A 23,258-nucleotide genomic window follows, 5' to 3' on the forward strand; every position below is an offset into this window, starting at 1 on the left:
GGCTGGCAACATGCCTACAGCGCTTAGTTTTCCTAAGTCTTGAAAAGAGTATTACACTAAGAAGTCTATTTTTCCTCTGATACATGCATAACTTATCAGTGGCAGTGACACACATTAACAGGATACTAGGCCCTAAGAGATGCATGAAAAGTTAAAACTTTATTTAACTACATAGTCTTTTAAAGTGAATACAACCTTAAACATAAACATTGAAATCAGCAGTTAATACTGTTGCCAGTTTTTAAAAATGTAGTCTCTCATCTTTAATGAACTGTAATTATCTGGGAGCTCAGAGACTTACTACTGGTCTACTGCCATGACAACCAGTAGCTGTACTTAAAAAAAAAAAAAAAAAAAGACACTGTCATATTTGGCCCCTAAATCTGAATATTATGAAAACATGCTTTTGCAAAAGCTAAAAACCAGTACAAATATTTCCCCGAGTTTTAAATCCAGCAAAAACAGTTGATTTAAAAACTAAACAATCCCTTGCAGTGTTTGAAAGGTAGACATTGCAAGTAATAAGATTGTAAAAGTGAAATGAAACAACTGATTTCCATCTTTTTCTACACTTTTAATAATCCAAGCATTACTAGTAACATAGGCAAAGAGATCGGTTTACAACAGAAGGCCCTGATCCTGCAAACATGTACTCACTCGCTTAAGTTTACTTGTGTAAGTAGTCCCATCAACTTCAAAGAGACTACTCAAACAAGTGAAGTAAAGCCTGTAAGGCTCAGTCTATGCTAGAAATTTATGGTGGTAGAACTGCGTCGCTCAGGGGGATAGAAAATCCACGTGCCCAAGCAGCAGAGTTATACCGACCTAACTCCTAGTGTAGACAGTGCTATGTTGACTGGAGCGCTTCTCCCATGGACAAAGCTACCACTTCTTGGGGAGGTGGAGTATCTAGACCAACAGGAGGAGCCCTCCCACCTGAGCAGGTCTCGCCTTCACTGCTACAGCAGCACCACTGCAGAATTTTAAGTGTAAACAACCCCTGAGTATTTGCAGGGTCTGAGCTTAGTATATTAAGATGTCAATGTCTGCTTGTAATTATTTCTTTAGAACTAAATCCTCAGGTTAGGGACCCTCGTCTCAAACCTGAAGACACCTAAGCACACGCTATCTTCACTCATAGAAGTAACTATTTAAAAAAAAATCAAAATCATTATCTTCATACGTTTGTTCAAATGTCAGAATTATTCCTCTTAAGGTCGCATAGGTTAAAATATAACCTATCACTGGTCACAACCAACAACTGCCATTTGTTTAATGCAAGTGAGTTGCAACAAACGAACAGGAAGTCTGTGGAAGGCTCTCCCCCAGGGGGCCACCCGCCTTTGCTCTCAAACAGCGCTTGGCTGGGGGCCCGGAGTCAGGCAAGTGCTGCAAATGCTTTATCTACTGGGCGCCAAGGGCTCCCAATCGGCCAGCGGCCGTCACGCTCCAGCCAGACGCCCGGCCCCCGCCGGCTGACCGGTTCCTCACCAACGGTCTTCCCAACGGCCGCCCAACCGCCCCATGCCCGATGAGCCCCAGCCCGCCAGCGAGGCGCCACAAGAGCAGCAGGCTCAGGCCGCCCCCCGCTGTGCTGCAGCCCCCTGCCGGTGTCCAAGCACAAGCGGTCTGGCAGGCAGGGAGCGAGGGGCACCTCCGGGGCTCGGCCAGCTTCTGTCCGGGTCTCCCCGGGGCGGGGCGCTGCAGCCGCGGCGAGCTCTCCCTCTGACAGCCCGGCTAGCGGGGACCCTGTGCGGCGCCTAGCGCCCGGCTCCGAGCCCCGGCAGCCGCCGCCACCCCGACGGCAGGGAAGGGAAAGGCCACAAAGTGACCGGGGCGGCGGCCGGACTCGCTGCAGCGCCCAGCGGCCCCCGGCCCGCCCGCCCAGCGGCCCCCGGCCCGCGCTCACCCGGCACAGGCTGTCCTGGAAGAGGCGCGGGTCCAGGTTGCAGGCGATGGTGGCGGTGGGCAGGTCCTGCAGCGCCACCGCCTCCATCTCGCAGTCGATAAAGCTCCAGTCGGACTCGGCCTCCGGCGGCGGCGCCTCCTCCCCGGGCTGCGGCTCCCGCTCGCTGCCTGCCGGGCCGGGCAAGCGGCTGCAGCCAGCGCCCCCGCTCTCCATGGGGCGGTCGCGGAGCCCCTGTCCCGGCCCAGCCGGGCGGCGCTGCTGGCTCCTCCTCGGGTGGCGCCGCCCGCGGCCCCGGCGTTAACCCCTTCCCCGCCGCGCAGGCACCGCGGCCCGGGGCAGCCGGAGCCAATGAGGTGCCGCGCTGCCTCCACCTCAACAGGTGACCGACCCGCCCGCGTCAGCCCCGGCCGCCATCTTGGGTGAGGGCAGCGGCCCCGCTTCTCGCCCAGCCCAGTAACGGGCACCCGGCGTCTCCTGCTGCGCTGCACATGGAACCTCGCTGGGGCATCAGGATCCCAGTAAGGGCCAGCAGCCCTCAGGGCAGGGGTGGGTAAACTTTTTGGCCCGAGGGCCACATCTGGGTGGGGAAATTGCATGCAGGGCCCTGAATGTAGGGCTGGGGCAGGGTGTTTGGGTGTGGGAGGGGGTACGGTGTGCAGGAAGGGGCTCAAGGTAAAGGGTTGGGGCAGAGGACGGATGTGGAGTGTATGAGGGGGCTCAGGGAAGGAGGTTGGGGTGCAGAAGTGGTGTGGGGTGTAGCAGGGGGCTCAGGGCAGGGGGTTGGGGTACAGCAGGGGGCTTAGGGGGTTGGGGTGCAGGAGGGGCTCAGGGTGCAGAGTCTGGCCCGGCTTTCCTGGAGCAGGTCCAGGGTGGCAGCAGCGTGCGCCAAGGCAGGCTTCCTGCCTGCCCTGGCCCCACACTGCTCCCAGAAGCAGCCAGCACCTCGTTCCTGCAGTCCCTGTGGGGGGGGGAGAAGTGGGCAGAGGGCTCTGGGTGCTGCCCTCACCTGTGGGTACCTCCCCCGCAGCTCCCATTGGCCGCGGTTCCCTGTTCCCAGCCAATGGGAGCTGCAGAGGGGCAGTGGCTGGAGGTGAGGGCAGCACACGGAGACCTCTGCCCCCCTCCCCCAGGTACCGGAGCCAGCCTGCAGGCCATAGTTTGCCCACCCCTGCCTCAGGGGCATGATCGTGGATCCCCCTAGCCAGGGAGCCAGATCTTACCCACCCCCCCCAAAAAAATCACCCCCTGGACTGGTCTGCTAGCTAAGTTTATCAGTGGGAAACGGGGGAAAGACATTGCCCCACCTGTGGGGGCATGCTCACCCTCAGCAGGCAACCCCTTCAAAGGCTTAACAGCTGTGAAATGGGCTGATTTGTAAAGGCCAGCACGCCATTGTGGTGGTGCAGTCATACAGTTACCTTCTCCCACAATACACAAGACAGGGCTCCGCCCCTGTAATTAATTAGGCAGCAAGTTTAGTACAAAGAAGAGGAAGTACACTTTCCACACACTGCACAAGGAACCTGTGGAACTCATTACCATGCATGCACTGGTTGAGGCCAAAAGTACAACCAGTTTAAAAAAAAAACTGGATAAGTTCATGGAACATAGGTCCAGCCTTGGCTGTTAGCCAAGATTGCCCCAAACATGGGCTGCACTACCTGAAACCTCTCCCTACAAGAAGCTGGGGCTGGAAGACAGGGGTGGATTACTCCATAAGGGCTCTTTTCTGTACACTCCCGCAGGAGCTCTGCGGTGCACAACTGTTAGACAGGAGAGTGGGTTAGCTAGACCATGGTCTGAAGCAGTATGGCAGCTCTTCTGTTCTTATGTATACTGCAGCATATCAACCTTTTCCTGTCATTGAAGTACATTTCTCCTTCTTATAGACAAACCTAATGGGGAGCGGGGGGAGGATATTAGACACCACATAAAGGATACGTGTTGCACGAACAAAGGGGCCAGGTGATTTATGATCAGCTACACAAGACTTCTGACCCACATTAAGTTTAGTTGTTTTTTTTTTCTGTGCAGAACAAAGTCAAAAATAAGTCTGAAAATCAAGGCATGTAACAACATTACGTGCGCAGGTGCAACTTCTTGTGCTGGAGGAATTATACAGCTAATCTTATTCATGAACTTATATTTGTGATACCTTATTTCTAAGACAAACTCTTTGCTTGATATTTGTTTAATGATATTTTGGATTTAAATAGCTGTTGTAGGGGGGAGTGTAAATATGATTTAAAGTCAGCCTTATGTTCTTTCCCTCCAACCTCAGCTATGATGTTCGTCCATCGTTATCGATGAAGACCTCAACAACTCATTCTTTCGATGACCGGGCTTTGTGCGTTCGAAGATGACTGATCAGTCCGATTCGGGCGTGGAACGTCCTGTCACACGTCGGGCAGACATGTAATGGCATTGTCGATGATGTACGAGCAGCTCTGGACTTGCGCAGCTCACGCTTTTTTTCAGCCTCAGCAATACGCCTCGCCTCAGAGGTACTACTGCCTGTGTGAATGAGGCTGTGCCATGCTGAACAGTTCAGTGCAAAGGTTTCTCATGTGGCGGTGTTGATCTCGAAGGACTTCAAAGAGGTCTTCAGCGTGTCCTTGAACCGCTTCTTTTGTCCTCCATGGGAGCGCTTTCCCTGAGTGAGTTCTCTGTAGAAGAGCTGTTTAGGAATGCGTTCATCTGACATTCTCACAACATGTCCGGCCCACCTGGTCTGGGCTCTCATCAGCAATGTGTGAATTGATGGCAGACTGGCTCTAGTAAGGACATCAGTATCGGGCACTTTGTCCTGCCATCTGATTTTTAGAAGCTTTCGCAGACAGGAAATGTGGAAGTGATTGAGTCTTCGTGCATGACTCCGATAGACAGTCCATGTCACGCAGGCGTACAGCAGAGTTGGAGGCACCACTGATCGGTAGACCTTCAGCTTTGTTGGTAGGCTGATCCCTCAACGTTCCCAAACATTGAAGCGCAATCGGCCAAATGCAGAGCTGGCTTTAGCAATTCTGCAGTTTACTTCATCATCGATTGACACTGCTCGGGAAAGGGTACTGCCCAGGTACGTGAAGTGGTCCACTATCTGAAGTCTCTGTCCATTTACAGTGATGGACGGTTCTGAGTACGGAGTGTGGGGAGCTGGCTGGTGCATGACCTCAGTCGTCTTGATGTTAATAGTGAGACCGAAGTTATTGCATGCAGTTGAAAACTTGTCCATACTGGCTTGCATTTCTGGCTCTGTACTAGCATTCAGAGCACAATCATCGGCAAAGAGAAAGTCTCAAAGTACAGTTTCCTTCACCTTGGTGATGGCACGTAGTCGCTTCAGATTGAGTAGTTTCCCATCAGTTCTATACTTCAGGCCTACTCCTTCAGTGCAGTGTTGAAAGGCATCAGTCAAAGTGGCAGATAATATCATGCTGAACAAAGTGGGTGCTAAAACACACCCTTGCTTGACGCAGTTGGTGACTGGGAAGGCCTTAGATGTTTCACCGTCATCCATGACACGAGCCATCATACCGTGATGAAATTGACGTACCATTCGTATAAATCTGTCTGGACAGCCAAATTTCGACATGATCCTCCACAGGCCCTGGCGACTGACAGAGTCAAATGCTTTCGTGAGGTCCACAAAAGTTGTGTAGAGTTCACGATTCTGCTCTTGACATTTCTCCTGTAGCTGACGCACAGCGAAGATCATGTCAATAGTCCCACGTCCCTAGCGGAAGCCACACTGTGATTCTGGCAGTAAGCCCTTCTCCAGGTGAGTGATCAATCGGTTCAACAGAACCCGTGCAAGAACTTTCCCCGCTGTAGAAAGCAGCGAGATTCCACGGTGATTGTCGCATACCTGGCGATTGCCCTTCCTCTTATAGAGGTGCAAGATGGACGCATCTCTAAATTCTTGTGGAATGGTTCCCTGCTTCCAGAAGGACTGAAACAGCTCAGTGAGTTTCCGTAACAGCACGGGTCCACCGACTCTGTACACCTCTGCTGGTATGGCATCTGACCCTAGGGCTTTGCCACTTGACAGCTGACTGATAGCTTTCTTCACTTTGTCCTCTTGGTGAAGCATCCATGGAGTCATTGACTGCAAACTGGGGCATCTTGTCAATGGCCTCATCATTGATGACCGAGGGGGATTGAGAATTGCTTCAAAGTGTTCAGCCCATCTCTGGAGAATCTGCGTCTTCTCTGTAAGGAGCACAGTACCATCAGAATTCAGGAGGGGAAAGCTCCCAGAAGACTGTGGACCATAGAGTGTGTTAAGGGCTTCATAAAACTGCCTATAGTCATTCCTGTCCGCATATGCCTGTATTTCATCTGCTTTGGCGCTCAGCCACAAGTCCCGCATTTTGCGCAATCGGTTCTGTACTGTTCTGCGAATAAAGGCGGTCTTCTTTGCCGCCGAGGATGGATCGTTTTGATATGCACGATGATATGCAGCTATACCAAGTGAAGCAATGTAATAGCAGAGGATCTGCATCAGTATCTTTACATCTCCTTCACTTCTTTCCTGTCCCTTCCTTACAAAGTCCCAAGCATGTAAACATCAATGTCCCTAAAATGGAGCCAAACTAGAGCACTATTTATGCTCTCCTCTCTCCCCCTCATCATCTGGACTCTGCTTGGAATTCAAGTCTTTTTATCAAAATAATTTAAAAAAAATCTCAGCTATGTGTTACATATCTCTCTCCAAATACACACAGTTTTCCGTGTGCAAACATACAGCTGCTAGTTTAAGACATTCCTATTGAAGAGAAAACAGCTCCTTATAGGTAGGAGAATTCAGGTGCTTTACTGCTCCTCTGGCCTGTAGGAATGGACCTGAGTGATTAGCATCTCCCATAGATTAGCTGGTTAGTTGAGAAATGTGTTTAACCTAAGTAAACAAATAGATTTTACAGATATTTAAGTGGGATCAATTTCCAGGGGAGCTGCCAAAGACAAGGAGTTTTAAAAGCACCTCTTCACAAAATTTGCATGGGTGTCCAACTACATAGTCTGAGCAACTTACCCCAGCACAAGTTTAATGTTGTGTACAAGATAGAAGAAGTACGTTAATAAATCCATCTAATTTTCTACACCTGCATATGACAGGTAAGGGGAGAGAAGGTTTTTTTAAATAAAAATAAAAAGTGGAAGAACAGTTTAATAGTCCAAAGACATTAGACTGGTCTCTCACTTCAGGGACCCCTCTAATCCTGAATACCTGGCCATTAACTGAACATACCTACTTTCTTATAATGAATTAGATGAGATGGGGCTCTTATTTTGGCAAAGTACCTCAACTTCCTTCATAACTAGCTCCAGTAGGGAATAGTGGCTCTTTATAGTCTTAAAGTAGGCAAAATTCCCAGAGACATGAATAAGGAGACAATTTGGTCCTGTGGATCAAGGCGCCATAGTGCATCAAACATTCCATTGCGTAGAGGTTATTGGTATATACACACAAGTCAATACATCACCTGTTCCCAAACTAAACTCATATTTTATTTCAATTCAGACTTCTGGAGTTCAGTTATTTGATCATTCTCCTTAACTCCTGACTACAGAAATATACTTTTTTGTTAATGTACATTAAAGTCTCTAACTACCTATGTAAAATATACCACCGGGTGTCATAACCAGGCTAAAGCCTAAGTTAATGTAGACTATTATGGCGCAGTTCTTTAAAAAAAAATTTTTTTTATTAATTTATTAATCATGGTATGGTGAACAGTGAAACCATAATTTAAAATATGTTGTTGCTATGGTAGGCAAATCTAGTCTTCCAAAATGCAGCATGGAGCCAATGTTTATACCAGAGTAATGAACTTCTGAAAAACTACTATAGCATTCACATGCCACTAATGATCAGCATTTTGTAAGGTTTATGGCAAGAACAACAGCCCCACTGCTTGACTTATCTCAGCTACTGCATCCTGAGGCAGTACTGTTGGTCTTTTTTCAAAACGATCTACATGTCAATAGACTACAGTGGAACATAGTACTGTGTTTGAAACTGATAAGTTACTGGTTTTAAATTAATTCCAACTTCTTTCTATTGCAATATATTCAGCAAGAAGGTAAAGAAGATTATAGTGAAAACAGAGTGTGGTAATTTCTTGCCATTTAAAAAGGTAAATTTAGTCATACTCAGTCTTCTTTCCAGGAAAAAAGCCAGTTTTTAAATCATCTTCCTCTTGGAGATAACTCACATCCTAGATACATCATATTTTTACTAGTATCCATGTGGTCATGTGCTGTACTTTCATCCAGTCTGGACATACGTTTCCACCAGTTTTAACAGACTCCAGCAAGCAGTATGTATTATCAGAATTTTTAAAAAGCCAAAGTTGATATGATTTGCTTTCAAATGCAAAATTGCTCCAACCTCTAAACAGCTAACTCCATTTTTCTCTCTCTCACTTTCCCTCTTGGTTCTCCAGTAGGCCTGCATAGCTGCTCAACCAGTCAAGTCAGAGTTAGTTCTTGACAAATTGTGAAATTCATCTCAGTGCAGACAACTTGTACAAAAAATCTATGCACTACTTAAGTCCTAGGCCTTTGCACAGGGGCAATTTCACCTGCCAAGAACAGTGGAATCTGATTTGAGATTTAGCAAGGCAAGCATATTTCTTAAATCTAAAAATGCCTCTTCTGTAACTATATTAGAATTTAATTCAAATCATAATTTCCTTTTATACAAATGAACAGGGCATTTTCCTCAATAAGAATGTTTTTTCCTTTCACTAGTAAAGAGCTTCATAATGCTTAGACTGAAATCATGTATTATCATAACATTTGTACATTTATCATACTGGGGCATGAATCCTGTCATCTTGCTTATTATGTATTATATTATAAGATACTTAGTCTTCTACTGCACTCCTCATTCTGAGTGCCCACTGTTTGGTAACTGTAACTCAAATTCCAGATTCCTACAAAGCAACCATATTATTTATTGTTTTTGTATTACAGTAGTACCTACAGGTCTAGCTGAGATCAGGGCCTCATGGTGCTAGGCATACAAATACAGGGTAAGAGAGAGGTCTGTGGGGCAGAAACATACAGTCTCTCTCTCTCTCTCTCTCTCTCTATATATATATATATATATATATATATATATATATATAAAAGACAAAAAGGAAGCATTATTCCTGTTTTACAAATAGGGCTCTGAGGCAGAGATTAAGTGACTTGCCCCTACATCATATTGAACGTCTGCAGCAAAATTGAAAATTGAACCCAAATCACCTGAATCCCAGTCCCATGCCTTTAATCACAAGACCATTCTTCCTCTTTATTGTTAAATATGCAACGAACACCAACCTATGGGTGGGCTGAGAGAATCTGGTAAAACTCAGAGGGGAAAATAGAGAGAGACCCCTGAGCCACAAAGTTCAGATCTGGGGTTTTGTGCATCTCTAGAAGAAGATACATCTAAGAGAAAATAAGATGATCAATGGTACAGGTTCCTTTTCTATCATAAAATATGTCACATTCAGTAACAAGTGACTTACAATTTTTTTCTGTTTTAAGTACAGTATGGATAGCAAACACCACCACCTAGTGGCTGATGAAAAAAAAGAAATGGAAATCTTTTGTAAGGTTTGTTTTTATTCCAAATGACATCACAAAAAGTTCTTGCCTCTCAAATGCAGATTGACTGGCTATGTTAACATGTGCAAAAACAAACAAACCTAATATACCTATGCTTCTTACTTCTCATTAAGTGTATTCAGTGATTTTTTTGTGAAATCAGATCATGGGACCCAGTGAATGTACACAGGTAAATGGTACAGTGTAACATGTTATCTATGTGTATTGAGTCTGTCGTTATTCCTCTTTTAATGTCATTCAGATTTTAAACTTAGGCCTTGGCTACACTTACCCGGTAGTTCGGCGGCGAGCGATCGAACTTCTGGGTTCGACTTATCGCGTCTAGTCTGGACGCGATAAGTCGAACCTGGAAGTGCTCGCCGTCGACTGCGGTACTCCAGCTCGGCGAGGGGAGTACCGTGGAGTCGACGGGGGAGCCTGCCTGCCGAGTGTGGACCAAGGTAAGTTCGAACTAAGGTACTTCGAACTTCAGCTACGTTATTCACGTAGCTGAAGTTCCGTACCTTAGTTCGAATTAGGGGGTTAGTGTAGACCTGGCCTCAGAGTAAACCAGCACACTATCCCTTTTCTGCAACTAATCAGTTCATTTACTTTGGGATTCAAATGTCATCCAACCAAATCACCAAATTCATACCTCAGTCATCAGATTATTGTTCAGCTAACTATATGCCACATGTAGAATGCAGAAGAGTTGAGGATTTGCAGTGTTTTGTTATATAAAAAGGTCTAATGCCAATTCCCATTTGTCCCCCTGGTGTCAGCTTTCTGTGACAGTGATTTAGACCCCCATCTGCCTTCTCATGGTTGATTCTGCCTCACTGGGGTTCAGAGCCAGATTAAGGCACAGACAGCTCTAATGGACGCTATTGTGCCCCCATAGAACAAGAATTTTCTACATATGGGCCCAACTCTCTCCTCTCCTAGCAGCGCCTATATAGGTGTAGGTGCTTCAGTGATGTGAGCATCTCCAGGCTTTTGTAAGATCTCTGTGGGGTTGGAAGATTTACCATTGGGTGGGCAAAGCATGGGAAAAGAGGGGTACCTGGTATGAGGAAGTTAGGGAATGGGCAGGGCCCAGCACCTTCATAACTGGACAGCCATGACAATACAGCACACAATCCATAATCAATAGACTTTCTTTCCTCTTACACGTAGCACTTACAAGGACCTATTCCTGCCCCCAAGTCAGGAACAACTTTGGGTACCTGGTAGGCTCCCAACTCCACATGGAGCGGGTGGCTTTTCTTTTCCTGTTTCATCTGAGGGAAATGTGGGAATTGCTGAATTTTTTTTTTCAAAGGGACTAGTAATATTAGGTATAGTGGAAGTCATCTGTATGGGGGACAAGGCAGAAATATACAAATTCAATGAAGTAATAGGTAGCAAGCCCAGAGTCCCTTTATCAAGGGTGGGAAGAAGTAGAACACATGAAGGGAGCACAGGTGGTTAAGGAGTCTTCAAAAAGAGAAATTAAAATACAAAGTTTAAGTAACTGATTCAGAGCCATCAAGTTGTATTGCTAGCCTATGTAACTGATCACGTTACTGTTATGCTCATCCTCAGTTCCCTCCTATTGTTTGTTATGCACACTTGTTGCAACTTGTCTTTAATTACATTGGATGCTGATCTGGGCATGGAATGTGTCTTCCTGTATTAGTCTGTATTGTGAATAGCACCATGAAGCCACCAATGTCACTGGCAGCTTTGTATCCCATACCAGATTTAGTAGTGACATGTCAATACCTCTTCATTACAGGAACATACCAGGTTAGCATGTATGCCTTACTGACTTTCAAAATATGCTATTGGCAAGTTACTTTCTAAATCAGGAAAAGAAAGGCAAAGCTGATATGGAAGTAAACAAGCCACTGACTTCAGGGGCAATCAATAAGATGATCTCTGGTTACTGATTTACTTTATAGCACATCTTTACAAAATGTTATTGAGCAAATAAATTGAATCGGTAAACACCTTTGAAAAGGCATAATAAAATAAGACTATAATAGCAAAGACCAGGTTAAAAGCTGTTAAAAGAAAGGCTAAAGTTGGGTTCTCATCTGCCTGATCCTGTGGGGAAAAATAGGTGGCATCATGCTACATAGTAACCTGCCACTGGTTTTGGACATTAATGATAAATAGAGGATTAGATCTCAAACAATGAGTGGTACCCTAGTCTGGGAGTGTCATACCTGTCTCTGACAGACAACTAAATGGTCTGCCTTTTTCTTACACTTCAGCTTCATTTGTGTAACTTGTTATGCCAATAAAGTCTCATTGAATTGAATTTAAAAAAATAATAAAATGAAACCTAACAAGAGTCAGCTGTATGGATTTCATGGGAATTCTACATCGATGTCAGATGAGCAGAATCATGGATGTTTTAAAATGAAGATTTTTAAAGTTATTTCTATGATTTTAGCAATAAGCGTATCAAATAGCATTCACCTAAGTAGAACTTTCACAATGCATGCTAACTTTCAACAACTTTAACACATTTATATTGAGAATTACAAGTGATCTATTCAACTTTTTAATTATTTTTATGTATGATATTCAGTAATTCATTTCTTAGTTACCATAAACTCATAAGACCAATATTTAATATACATCTCATTGCATGTGCACCTTATTTCTATATAACCCATGTAATTCAAGTATTTAGAAACTTACTAACTCTCCAATCTGATCATGTAATTTTTTTTGTAATATTTTATACTTGATGTTATAGCACAACTTTAAATTAAAAAGCATGATTTTTTCATACTGATGGTGAGACTGAGGTGTGAGCATTTCATCAGAAGCCAAATTAAATTGAAAGGGATAGAGAGCAACCCAATTCTGCAAGGGATAAAAGCTTGTAAGAGCTAAGCTAAAATTTAGAACATAAATCTTAGCTTTGGAGGTAACCATAACAAACAACGGTATACATGAACAGTGATGGGGATGCTGAGCAGTAGAAATTTTAAGCAATTGTTGCAAGAAACGGAGGCAGCAGTAAGATGAGAAACTGGAACTAGAGTAAGCCAGAATTTTATTAATATAAGTCAATAGGACTAATGTGACAAGGGAGAGTCAGAAAAAGCATCAGCATTATTGGGTGGGGAAGTATCTTGTCTTTTTAAAAATCAACCTCCAGTTGTTTCCAAGTTTAGTATTAGAGTATTAGAATATTTGAATACATCTAGTTAGGGTGTTAGGGCAAACATGTATGGTTGTAAGTGTCAGCTAATTTACGAAGGGAAACCTTTACATAGTTAAAAATAGGTACAAAATCCTACTGTACATTGTTTAAATGTTTTGAGAACCCAGAACTATGCCAGACACTTTGCAAAAGAAGTAAAGGCATGTTCCCTGCCCCCAAATAGCTTACATTTTACAGATTTGATTTTCAGAGATGCTAGGCACCCACAGATAAAATTGACTTCAAGTGGAGTTGTGATTGCTCAGTGCTTCTGGAAAAAAAAAAATCAAGCTCTAAATTTAACATGAGTGACACAAGAGGCGAGACTCAAACAGAAAAAGAGGACAGGAGAAGAGAGGAAAGAGAAAGATGTCAATATTAAGATCATACAGTTACTTAGTAAGACCCTAATCCTGCAAAGATGTATAGAATCATAGAAATATAGGGCTGGAAGGGACTTTGAGAGGTCATCTAGTTAAGCCACTTGCACTGAGGTAGGGCCAAGTAAACCTAGACCATCCCTGACAAGCGTTTGTCCAACATGTTCTTGCAAACCTCCAGCGATAGGGATTCCACAGCCTCCGTTTGAAATCTATTCCCAAGCGTAACTGCCTAATAGTTCGAAAAAAAAATCTTCTATCTAACCTAATATCTCCTTTGCTGCAAATTAAACCTTTTACTTTTTGCTCTGCCCTTAGTGGACATGGAGAATGTACCATTCATTTTATTTAGCCCTTAACATATTTGAAGTCTGTTATAAAATGTTCCTTCTCCCACCCCCAGTCTTCTTTTCTTAAAACCAAAATGTCCTTTAAAAAAAACCCCAAAAGATAGATCAGGTTTTCTAAACTTTATCATTTTTGTTGCTCTCCTCTGGAGTCTCTAATTTTTCCACATCTTTCCTAAAGTGTGACACTCAGACACCGCACTCCATCTGAGACCTCACCAGTCACAGTGCTAAGTAGAGGGGGACAATTACGTCCCATGTATTACATGTGGCACTCCTGTTAATATACCCCAGAATTATATTAGTCTTTTTTGCAACTGCATGACATTGTTGAGTCTCATTCAAATTGTAATCCATTACAACCCCCAGATTCTTTCTGTAAAGTAATACTTTCATTTGTTTGCATTGATTTCAGACCAATTATCTAATTTGTCATCATTATTTTGAATTCTAATCCTATAAAGTGTTTGCAATCCCTCCCAGCTTGGTGTCTTGTGCAAATTTTATAAGCATACTCTCCACTCCATTATCCAAGTCATTAATGAAAATATTGACTAGTAACAGACTCCTGTGGGACCCCACTAGATACAACCCTACAGTTTGACAAACTATTGATAACTACTCATTGAGTATAACCTTTCAGCCAGTTTTGCACCCACCTTATATTCATTTAATCTAGATGACATTTCCTTAGTTTGCTTATGAGAAACTCAGTGGTAGTGTTTTAAAAGCCTTACTTAATTTTTTTTTTTAAAAATCAAGTGATATATTTTTATCTACTACTTCCCCCATCCACTAGGCCAGTAACCCTGTCAAAGAAGGAAATTAGGCTGGTTTGGCATAATTTGTTCTTGTCAGATCCATGCTGGGTATTCCTTATCACCCCCTAATTCTTTAGGTGCTTACAAATTTACCATTTAATAATTTGTTCTCTTTCCAGGTATCAAAAGATGGTATATTGGTGTAGAAATCCCTAGGATCTTTTTTAAAAATGGCCTTTAAAATACAAGGGACAAGGTTTGCCCTTCTCCAGTCCTCATGGACCTCATTTGTCCTCCATGAGTTCTCAAAGATAATCACTAACAGTTCTGAGATTACATCATCTAATTCTTTATATATCCTAGTATGCATTTCATCAGGCCCTGCTGACTTGCATGCATCTAACATATCTAAATATTCATTAACATTTTCTTTCTCTGTTTTGGGCTGTGTTCCTTCACCTTTGTTGTTAACACAATCAATAAAAGTATCTGATTGCAATTTACCTTTTTGTGAAGACTGAAGCAAGCAAGGCATGAAACACCTCAGCCTTCTTGATGTTTTCTGTTACTACCTGTCCTCTGCCAAGGAGAGGACCTACACTTTTATTCAACTTTCTCTTTTTATTGCTTTTTTATGCCCCTTGCTATGTGTATGTCATTTTGAGCCTTAGTCTTGCTGATTGTTCCCACATGCTTGCGCTATTCTTTTGTACTCATCTTTTGCAATTTGTCCCCGTTTCCATTTTTCCTAGGATTCCTTTTTGATTTTCAGATCATTCAAGAGCCCCTAATGGAGCCATATTGGCCTCTTGCTATTTTTCCTAGCTTTCTTTTGCATTGGGATAATTTGCTTTTGTACCTTTAATATTGCCTCTGAGAACCTGCCAGCTCTCCTGAACTCTTTTCCCTTAAACCTTACCTAACAATTCTCTGAGTTTGTTAAAATTTGTTTTTTGAAGTCCATTGTCCTTATTCTACTGCTCCAACTCCTTCTCCCTCTTCCATTAGAATCATCATGAACTCTAATCATTTCATGATCACTTTCACCCAAATTGCCTTCAACCTTCAGATTCACAACTAATTCCTATTAGTCAGAACAAAGTCTAAAAAGGCTGTCCCCCTTCCTCCACCTTCTGAAACAAGAAGTTGGCCCCTCATACATTGCAAGAACTTAATGGACAGTGTGTTTTGCCATACTACTTTTCCAACAGACATCTGGATATGTAAACTCCCCCATTACTACCAGGTCTTGTGTGTTGGATATTTCTGTTATTTGTTCTAGAAATACCTCATCTACTTCCTCCTCCTGATCTGGTGGGTCTTCTGTAGAGCCCTACCATAACATTAGCTTTATTTTCCCCCTTTTATCTTCACCTAGAAACTTCCCAGTGGTCTGCTTCTCACCTCCTTCTGGACCTCAGAACAAGGTACTTGCTTAACCTTAAGCATGTGAATAATCCTATTGAGCTCATGTACAAATCATGATGCTTGTTTAAATAATGTTGCTATTATTTGTGGAGGACTTTTAATGTGAATTACCATCAATGGGAACAATACACCCTTCACTGAAAGGGATGAGTGAGGGCAAGTTGTGAAGCCATGGACCTCCATGGTCTATAGAGCCAGGGAGGAGAAGTATTTGTTTGGTACCCATTCTTCCCCTCACTTCTTGTATGCAAGACAGGACAATTGAGTTTTCAGAAGGGATATGGATGTGGTGGCAGAAGGGAATATTGAGGCTGGCATTATTTGCATAAGGGAGGAGGTGAGATGATGAAGGAATGGCTACTACTACAGGCTTTGCAGAATATTGAAATTCCTGCAGCACATAATAAAATAAAATAATGGTTTTCTAAGTATGATGTGGGACAAGAGAAGCAGTACAGTTCTAGTGGAGATTTTATTAGTTTACTTTTACATTAAGCAGTAGAGATTTTAGACTGTTTTTCAATGTATTCTATTTCCATTTTTTCAATGTGCTGCAGAATTTTGTATTGAAAATAAAACTCTGTTGTATATGTTTTGTGGTGAGCTGGAGGTATCAAGAGCTTGTGAAAGGCATGTGGGACATGTGGCATCTGGAAAGGAAATGCATCTATTTCTTTCTACCTTGTCAGTTGAGATGGAGGGAACTTGAGTTCTAGATTTCCATCTCATCCTTGACAACCACCAGCTTGTTAGAGGTGCCTTATACTATTTTTTGTTTATGTTTGTCTATTTTAATTTTTTGAAGCAATGCAGAAAGGATTTCCACATACAGGATCTATCTGTGTGCACCGAGGACACTATACTGCTTTACTAAAACTGTACCAGTAAGCAAGGAAAATTAAAACCAAAGTAAAAATAAAGAATACAAAACCTGTTTGCCTCAAATAAGTTACCCAACACACTGCTTTTTCTTCCTGTTAGCATCAGTCTGCCTCCAATCTCTGTTTACACAAATGTTTCTTCTGTTGCACATAGCTAGCTCTTCCCCAGCAGACTGCCTCTAAGCAGCTGTGAAGGGAGCTGATTGCCCCTAATCAGCTTAATGCTGGGGAGCTGAGAACACTAAACACAGATGGCATCCTTTTTTCCTTGTTACCTCCTCTATGAAAAATGAGATATCTGTTTTAATTTTGTTTGGCTGAACTGAATACTATGAAATAACAAGATGATAGAATACCACATTAAATACTTGACTAAAATTGAAAGAATCAACCAAAGAGTGGCAAATCTAAATTTACATACTCTGTGGTAAAGTAAAAATTAGAGTAATCTAAAGCTATTAAATGGGACTCTTTTCCCTACCAGTAACACCGTAACATGGAAGGGAGAAGGGCAGACATGGATTAAATACAAGTGTAATAATACTTTGTGAATATAGCACTTTTCATCCCAAAGGGCTAGATTGTGATATGCATGTGGTGTAGAGCAGGGGCTCTCAACCTTTCCAGATTACTGTATCCCTTTCAGGAGTCTGATTTGTCTTGCATGCCCCCAAGTTTCACCTCACTTAAAAACTATTTGCTTACAAAAATCATATGTAAAAGTTAGGGCTGTCAACCGATTAAAAAAAATTAATCATAATTAATCACACTGTTAAACAATAATTGAATACCATTTATTTAAATATTTTTGGATGTTGTCTACATTTTCAAATATATTGATTTCAATTACAACACAAACTACAAAGTGTACAGTGCTCACTTTATATTTATTTTTGATTACAAGTATTTGCACTGTAAAAAAAAACAAGTAGTATTTTTCAATTTGCCTAATACAAGTACTGTAGTGCAATCTCTTTATCATGAATGTAGAATTATGTATAAAAAAAACTACATTCAAAAGTAAAACAATGTAAAATTTTAGAGCCTGCAAGTCCACTCAGTCCTACTCCTTGTTCAGCAAATTGCTCAGACAAACAAGTTTGTTTACATTTGCAGGAGATAATGCTGCGTGCTTCTTGTTTACAATGTCACCTGAAAGTGAGACCAGGCATTCTCATGGCACTATTGTAGCCAGTGTTACAAAATATTTATATGCCAGATGTGCTAAAAATTCATATGTCCCTTCATGCTTCAACCACCTGTCTAGGGGACATGCATCCATGCTGATGACTGATTCTGATAGATAACAATCTAAAGCAGTGGGGACTGATGTATGTTCATTATCTGCATCAGATGCCACCAGCAGAAGGTTGCTTTTCTTTTTTGGTGTTTCGGGTTCTGTAGTTTCCGCATTGGAGTGTTGCTTTTTTAACATTTCTGAAAGCATGCTCCATACTTCGTCCCGATCAGATTTTTGGAAGGCACTTTGGATTCTTAAATCTTGGGTCGAGTGCTGTAGCTATCTTTAAAAATCTCACATTGGTACCTTCTTTGCATTTTGTCAAATCTGCAGTGAAAGTGTTGTTAAAATGAACAATATGCTGGGTCATCATCCGAGACTGTTATAACATGAAATATATGGGTGTAAAACAGAGCAGGAGACATACAATTCTCCCCCAAGGAGTTCTGTCATAAATTTAATTAATGCATTTAAAAAAAAAAAAAAACAAGTGTCATCAGCATGGAAGCATGTCCTCTGGAATGGTGGCGGAAGCATGAAGGGGCATATGGATGTTTAGCATATCTGGCATGTAAATAGCTTGCAGTGCTGGCTACAAAAGTGCCATGCAAATACCTGTTCTCACTTTCTAGTGACATTGTAAATAAGAAGAGGTCAGCATTATTTCCTGTAAATGTAAACAAACTTGTTTGTGTTAGCAGTTGGTTTAACAAGAAGTAGGACTGAGTGGATTTGTAGGCTCTGAAGTTTTACATTGTTTTATTTTTGAGTGCAGTCATTTACAAAAAAAAAAAAAAAAAAAAAAACACATCTACATTTGTAAGTTGTACTTTCATGACAAAGATTGCATTACAGTACTTGTACGGGGTGAATTGAAAAATACTATTTCTTTTGTTCACAATATTTGCACTGTAAAAGATAATCAAAAATAATATACACTTTGATTTCAGTTAAAACACAGAATACAATATATATGAAAATGTAGAAAAACATCCAAAGTATTTAATAAAATTCAATTGATATTCTCTTGTTTAACAGTGCAATTAAAACTGTGATTAATTTTTTTAATCATGATTAATTTGAGTTAATCATGTGAGTTAATCGACAGCCCTACTAAAAATACAAAACTGTCACAGCACACTATTACTGAAAAATTGCTTACTTTCTACTTTTTACCATATAATTATAAATCAACTAGAATGTAAATATTGTACTTATGTTTCAGTGTATAGTATATAGAGCAGCATAAACAACTCATTGTCTGTATGAAATTTTAGTTTGTACGGACTTTGCCAGTGCTTTTTATGTAGCCTGTTGTAAAACTAGGCAAATATCTAGATAAGTTGCTGTACCCCCTGGAAGACCTCTCCGTACCCGATACACATACCCCTGGTTGAGAACAACTGGCATAGAGTACTATTCAACATAAGTAACTTGTGTTGACTTCAATGGGCCTACCTGTGAGATTAGGTACTACTCAGTGCTATGAGCCATAGTCTTTCCCAAACTAAGGTCAACATATTCACACAGATCCTTAAGTAAGTTAATCACTTAAATCGACGCTGAGGAACCTAACCAAATATTGCCTGATTTTCAGAGATACTGGGCAGCCACAGCACCTCTCAGAACCCAATAGGTGTCTAATTTGCTGTATTTAAGTTTGAAAGCCTTCCCATGAGCACTAGAAATCTGAATAGAGTTTTGAGATTAAATATTGTATCTCACTCCAAGAGCAAATTGGTGTGGTCTGACAGGTCTCCGTAGGGATATAATGTACATTCTACAACACATTGAAAAGGGATCTTGAAAGTATCCCTCGTTAGGTCTTTCATTGGGATGTCTGCCCATACTCTTGGCTATGCATTAACTGCTGTATTAATTTATTTTCAAAATGAACACAATGATGCAATAATCTTTTCTTAACCCAAGATGGCTGAATCATAACGGCAATATATATTAGAAAAAACCTTCGTTAGGTTTGCGGTGGCATGTTTTAGAGACAGATGGAGCATAAAGAGTGTGAAGGTTACATAGCAGTGCAAAAAGGGGGTCTGCAGTAGGAGCAGAGTAATCTTCAAGCCATGAAGATATAGGACTAAGTCTTTCAGTAAACATAGTTTGTCATTCTATGCTCTATGTACAAGTGCTAGATTTCATTGATTTGGTCTATTGAAATCAGATCCATCTCCAAATCTACGATGCCAAGGAATGTGGAGGCCCTCTACTGGGCTGATTGGTTGACTCATAGCTGCCTTCCAGCTCCCCCATGCCTTCTGCTTCAGCCATTTGCTTGCATTTAGAGGTATATGCAAGTAATGAGTCATGGGAGTTGGGAAGCATTAGGAAAAAAAAAAAAAGCAAGACATAGCAGTAACTACTGAAAAAGCCCTTCAGTGACAGGAGAGAAGATGGGGAAAGGACCAGTGGAGAAAAAGGCTGAGGAGGCAGTGAAATATAAATAAGGGTTCCAAGGAAGAAAGAAAAAGGCACTTCAGGACCATGATTGGGAGGTCAAGAGATTAGAGTAGTGTTTTCCCCAGGAATTGAAATGGGGTGTGGGGGGGTTGAATTTACGGGGGGAGGGGGAGTCAGTGCCGATGAGGGGTGAGACCATGAGGGTGAAGATGGGCTGTATGGCACCATAGTAAAAATGGAAAAGTGTTTTATGACTATTTTATTAGATTTAACTCATGTTTTAAAATCATTGCACAAATTAAAGTTGGCTACTCAAGCCTTCTATGAAGCATTACATCTACATCCTTCTTGGTTTCTTGTTATAATTTTGCACAACTCTATTAATGAACTTCTTGAATGCAATGCGTTCATCTTTGGTGGCTTCTCATGTGTCCAGTACTTCCATTCCTTCAATTGATATGCTCATTAGTTCATTCACATGATCAGGCAGAAGGTGACTTCTTTTAGAACACAAAATTCTATTCAATGATGAAAAAGAACGCTTAACTGTTAGCTGTGACTGGGAGTAGCAAGAGATGAATTCCTACTTCTTTCATCCCAGGAAACATAACACAAAGATCGGTTCGAGCCACTATGATAAACACTGCTCTACAGCCAAAATGCTTCTGAAATAAATGTAGTCAAACTTTATTAATTCTGGGTCACTGAGAACGAAAATGATGCTTAAAATTGTTGATTGGCTCTAGTTTTCAAGATATGCTATTGGGTCAGTATATACGACCCTTGACTTGGGAATGGCGGAGGTTAAGTGAGTTATAAAGAGAAGGGATCTCAATTTAAACCAGAAATGACTAAAATACATCTTTGACTGGATCTATGAATAAATCTATGACTGGGTTTGGACAGTACTTGCTTTTTAGGCAAATCAATGAATGATGCAATCTGAAGCTGGTATTGCATCATACATGATATGAATTGCATCATGTTATTCCTAGAAGTCATGGATGATGCAATCATAACGAAGCTTACATCACTCTGCTGAACAAATTGCCCTATATCAGCTCTAGAAATCATACAGTGTCATGCTCTCTTATTTGTCAGTGTTTGATTTTGCAAAGGGACACATTTCTGTTTAGCCAAAGTGAGCAGAGATGCCTCGTACTTGTGTGAACAGTGCAGATAACTTCTGCTATGTTTGTGGTGAAGTGACTTTTGCATCACAAAAGCGCAGTATAACCACTGTGGTTAAGAAAGCCTATCACCTTTATTTTGGCTGCAAAATTGGAGATCTGGACAAGAGGTGGGCTCCACACATATGCTGCAACACTTGTGCAACAAATCTTCGCTAGTGGTTGAACAGGAAAAGGAAATCTATGCCTTTTGCAGTGCCAAGGATTTGGAGAGAGCCAACAGATCATACCAGCAATTGTTACTTTTGCATGGTGCCTCCAGTTGGGAAAGATGTGTCAAAGAAGAAAAAGTGGACTGTGCATTATCCAAACATTCCATCAGCTATACGCCCAGTACCCCACGGAGAAGGACTGCTGGTTCCTGATGCACCAGAATCATTCTCACTTGAGTCAGACGAGGAAGAGGAAGAGGATGAAACTTCTGGTCCTGAACCATCAATGTCACAGGACCCACATTTTCTCCCATCCTCCTCCTCTGAACCACACCTCATAACACAAGGTGAACTGAATGACCTTGTCAGGGATTTGGAACTACCAAAGAGTAAGGCAAAGCTGTTGGGCTCCAGACTACAGCAGTGGAATCTCCTGGCAGGTGATGTTAGGGTTTCCATGTTCCATGACCGTCAAAAGGATCTTGTCCCATTCTTCTTCATGGAAGGTGATCTTGTAGCCTTCAACAACATCGATTGTGTGATGGCAGCCCTCAACATCGTTCACGATCCAGATGAGTGGAGATTGTTCAATGATTCATCGAAGACGAGTCTTAAAGCTGTTTTACTGCATAATGGCAATGTTTTGCCATCAATTCCAGTTGGTCATGTAGTCCATATGAAGGAAACCTATGACAACATGAAACAACTTTTGAGGTGCATAAACTATGACCAACAGCAGTGGCAGCTTTGTGGCGATTTGAAGGTTGTTGCTCTCTTGCTTGGTCTGCAGACTGGACACACAAAGTACTGCTGTTTTCTCTGCGAATGGGATAGTCGTACAAGAGATTCCCACTACATCAAGAAGGACTGGCCACTCCGACAGTCATTGGAGCCTGGGAGGAAAAGTGTTCAGCATCCACCACTTGTTGAATCAAGGAAGATTTTGTTACCACCCTTACACATCAAGATGGGTCTGATGAAGAACTTTGTCAAGGCCATTGACAAAACACAAGCAGCTTTCAAGTACCTCCGTGGAAAATTTCCAAGGTTAAGTGAAGATAAAGAAAGGTGTCTTTGTTGGTCCTCAGATACGTGAACTTCTTCGAGATGATGCATTTGACCATGCACTGCGTGGCAAGGAAAAGACAGCATGGAAAGCCTTCCAGTTAGTGGCAATAAATTTTCTCGGAAACAACAAGACAGACAACTACAGGTTGTTGGTGGAAAATCTCCTCAAGGCATACAAAAGCCTTGGTTGCAACATGTCACTAAAGATACATTTTTTGCACTCTCATCTAGATTTTTTTTCACCGAACTGCGGAGCAGTGAGCAACGAGCACGGCGAGCGATTTCACCAGGACATTGCAACAATGGAGAAACGCTATCAGGGCAAATGGAGCCTATCAGTGCTTGCAGACTATTGCTGGACAGTGACAAGAGATGCTCCATTTAATGAATACAAGAGACAAGCCAAGAAGCGCCAAGTAGACACTGAATAGGACTAAACTATGTACAGAATAGTTTGCTTTTTGTTTCATAATAAATTTTATTTATATAACCCTTTTGCTGATTTTTAAAGTGTTACAAAAACAGGACAGGTGAAATATCATGTAAAGCAACCATAAACACATGAAAAGACATAGGTTTACAATTTATGATTAAAACTCTACTATCTACACAATATACATAGACATAAAATGTAAAAACTTAAATATCTTAGAAACAGTAGCCAATCAATTGTTTTAATTGTCATA

General features: G+C 41.9%; 2 protein-coding genes across 5 annotated transcripts in view; one reads left to right on the plus strand and one right to left on the minus strand.

Moving 5' to 3' along the window:
* RCAN1 (regulator of calcineurin 1) overlaps positions 1–2,275 on the minus strand; it is a 147,641-nt gene extending 145,366 nt beyond the window's left edge. For all 3 annotated transcript variants that reach the window (XR_006175791.2, XM_005303330.4, XM_065590145.1), the window contains exon 1: positions 1,910–2,275. Coding sequence is in view for 2 of the 3 variants with exons in the window: in XM_005303330.4 (XP_005303387.2) it covers positions 1,910–2,122 (213 nt within the window). In the remaining variant the exon portion in view is untranslated. The remainder of the gene's footprint in view (positions 1–1,909) is intronic.
* A 48-nt stretch (positions 2,276–2,323) lies between these two features.
* CLIC6 (chloride intracellular channel 6) overlaps positions 2,324–23,258 on the plus strand; it is an 85,933-nt gene continuing 64,998 nt past the window's right edge. The window contains exon 1 of one of the 2 annotated variants that reach the window (XM_065590126.1): positions 2,324–2,427. The gene's annotated coding sequence lies outside the window, so the exon portion shown is untranslated. Of the gene's footprint in view, positions 2,456–23,258 lie in introns of both variants that reach the window. The other variant, XM_065590124.1, reaches the window with a different exon arrangement.

Source organism: Chrysemys picta, chromosome 1 (assembly GCF_011386835.1).
Source record: "Chrysemys picta bellii isolate R12L10 chromosome 1, ASM1138683v2, whole genome shotgun sequence".
Classification (NCBI taxonomy): domain Eukaryota; kingdom Metazoa; phylum Chordata; order Testudines; family Emydidae; genus Chrysemys; species Chrysemys picta.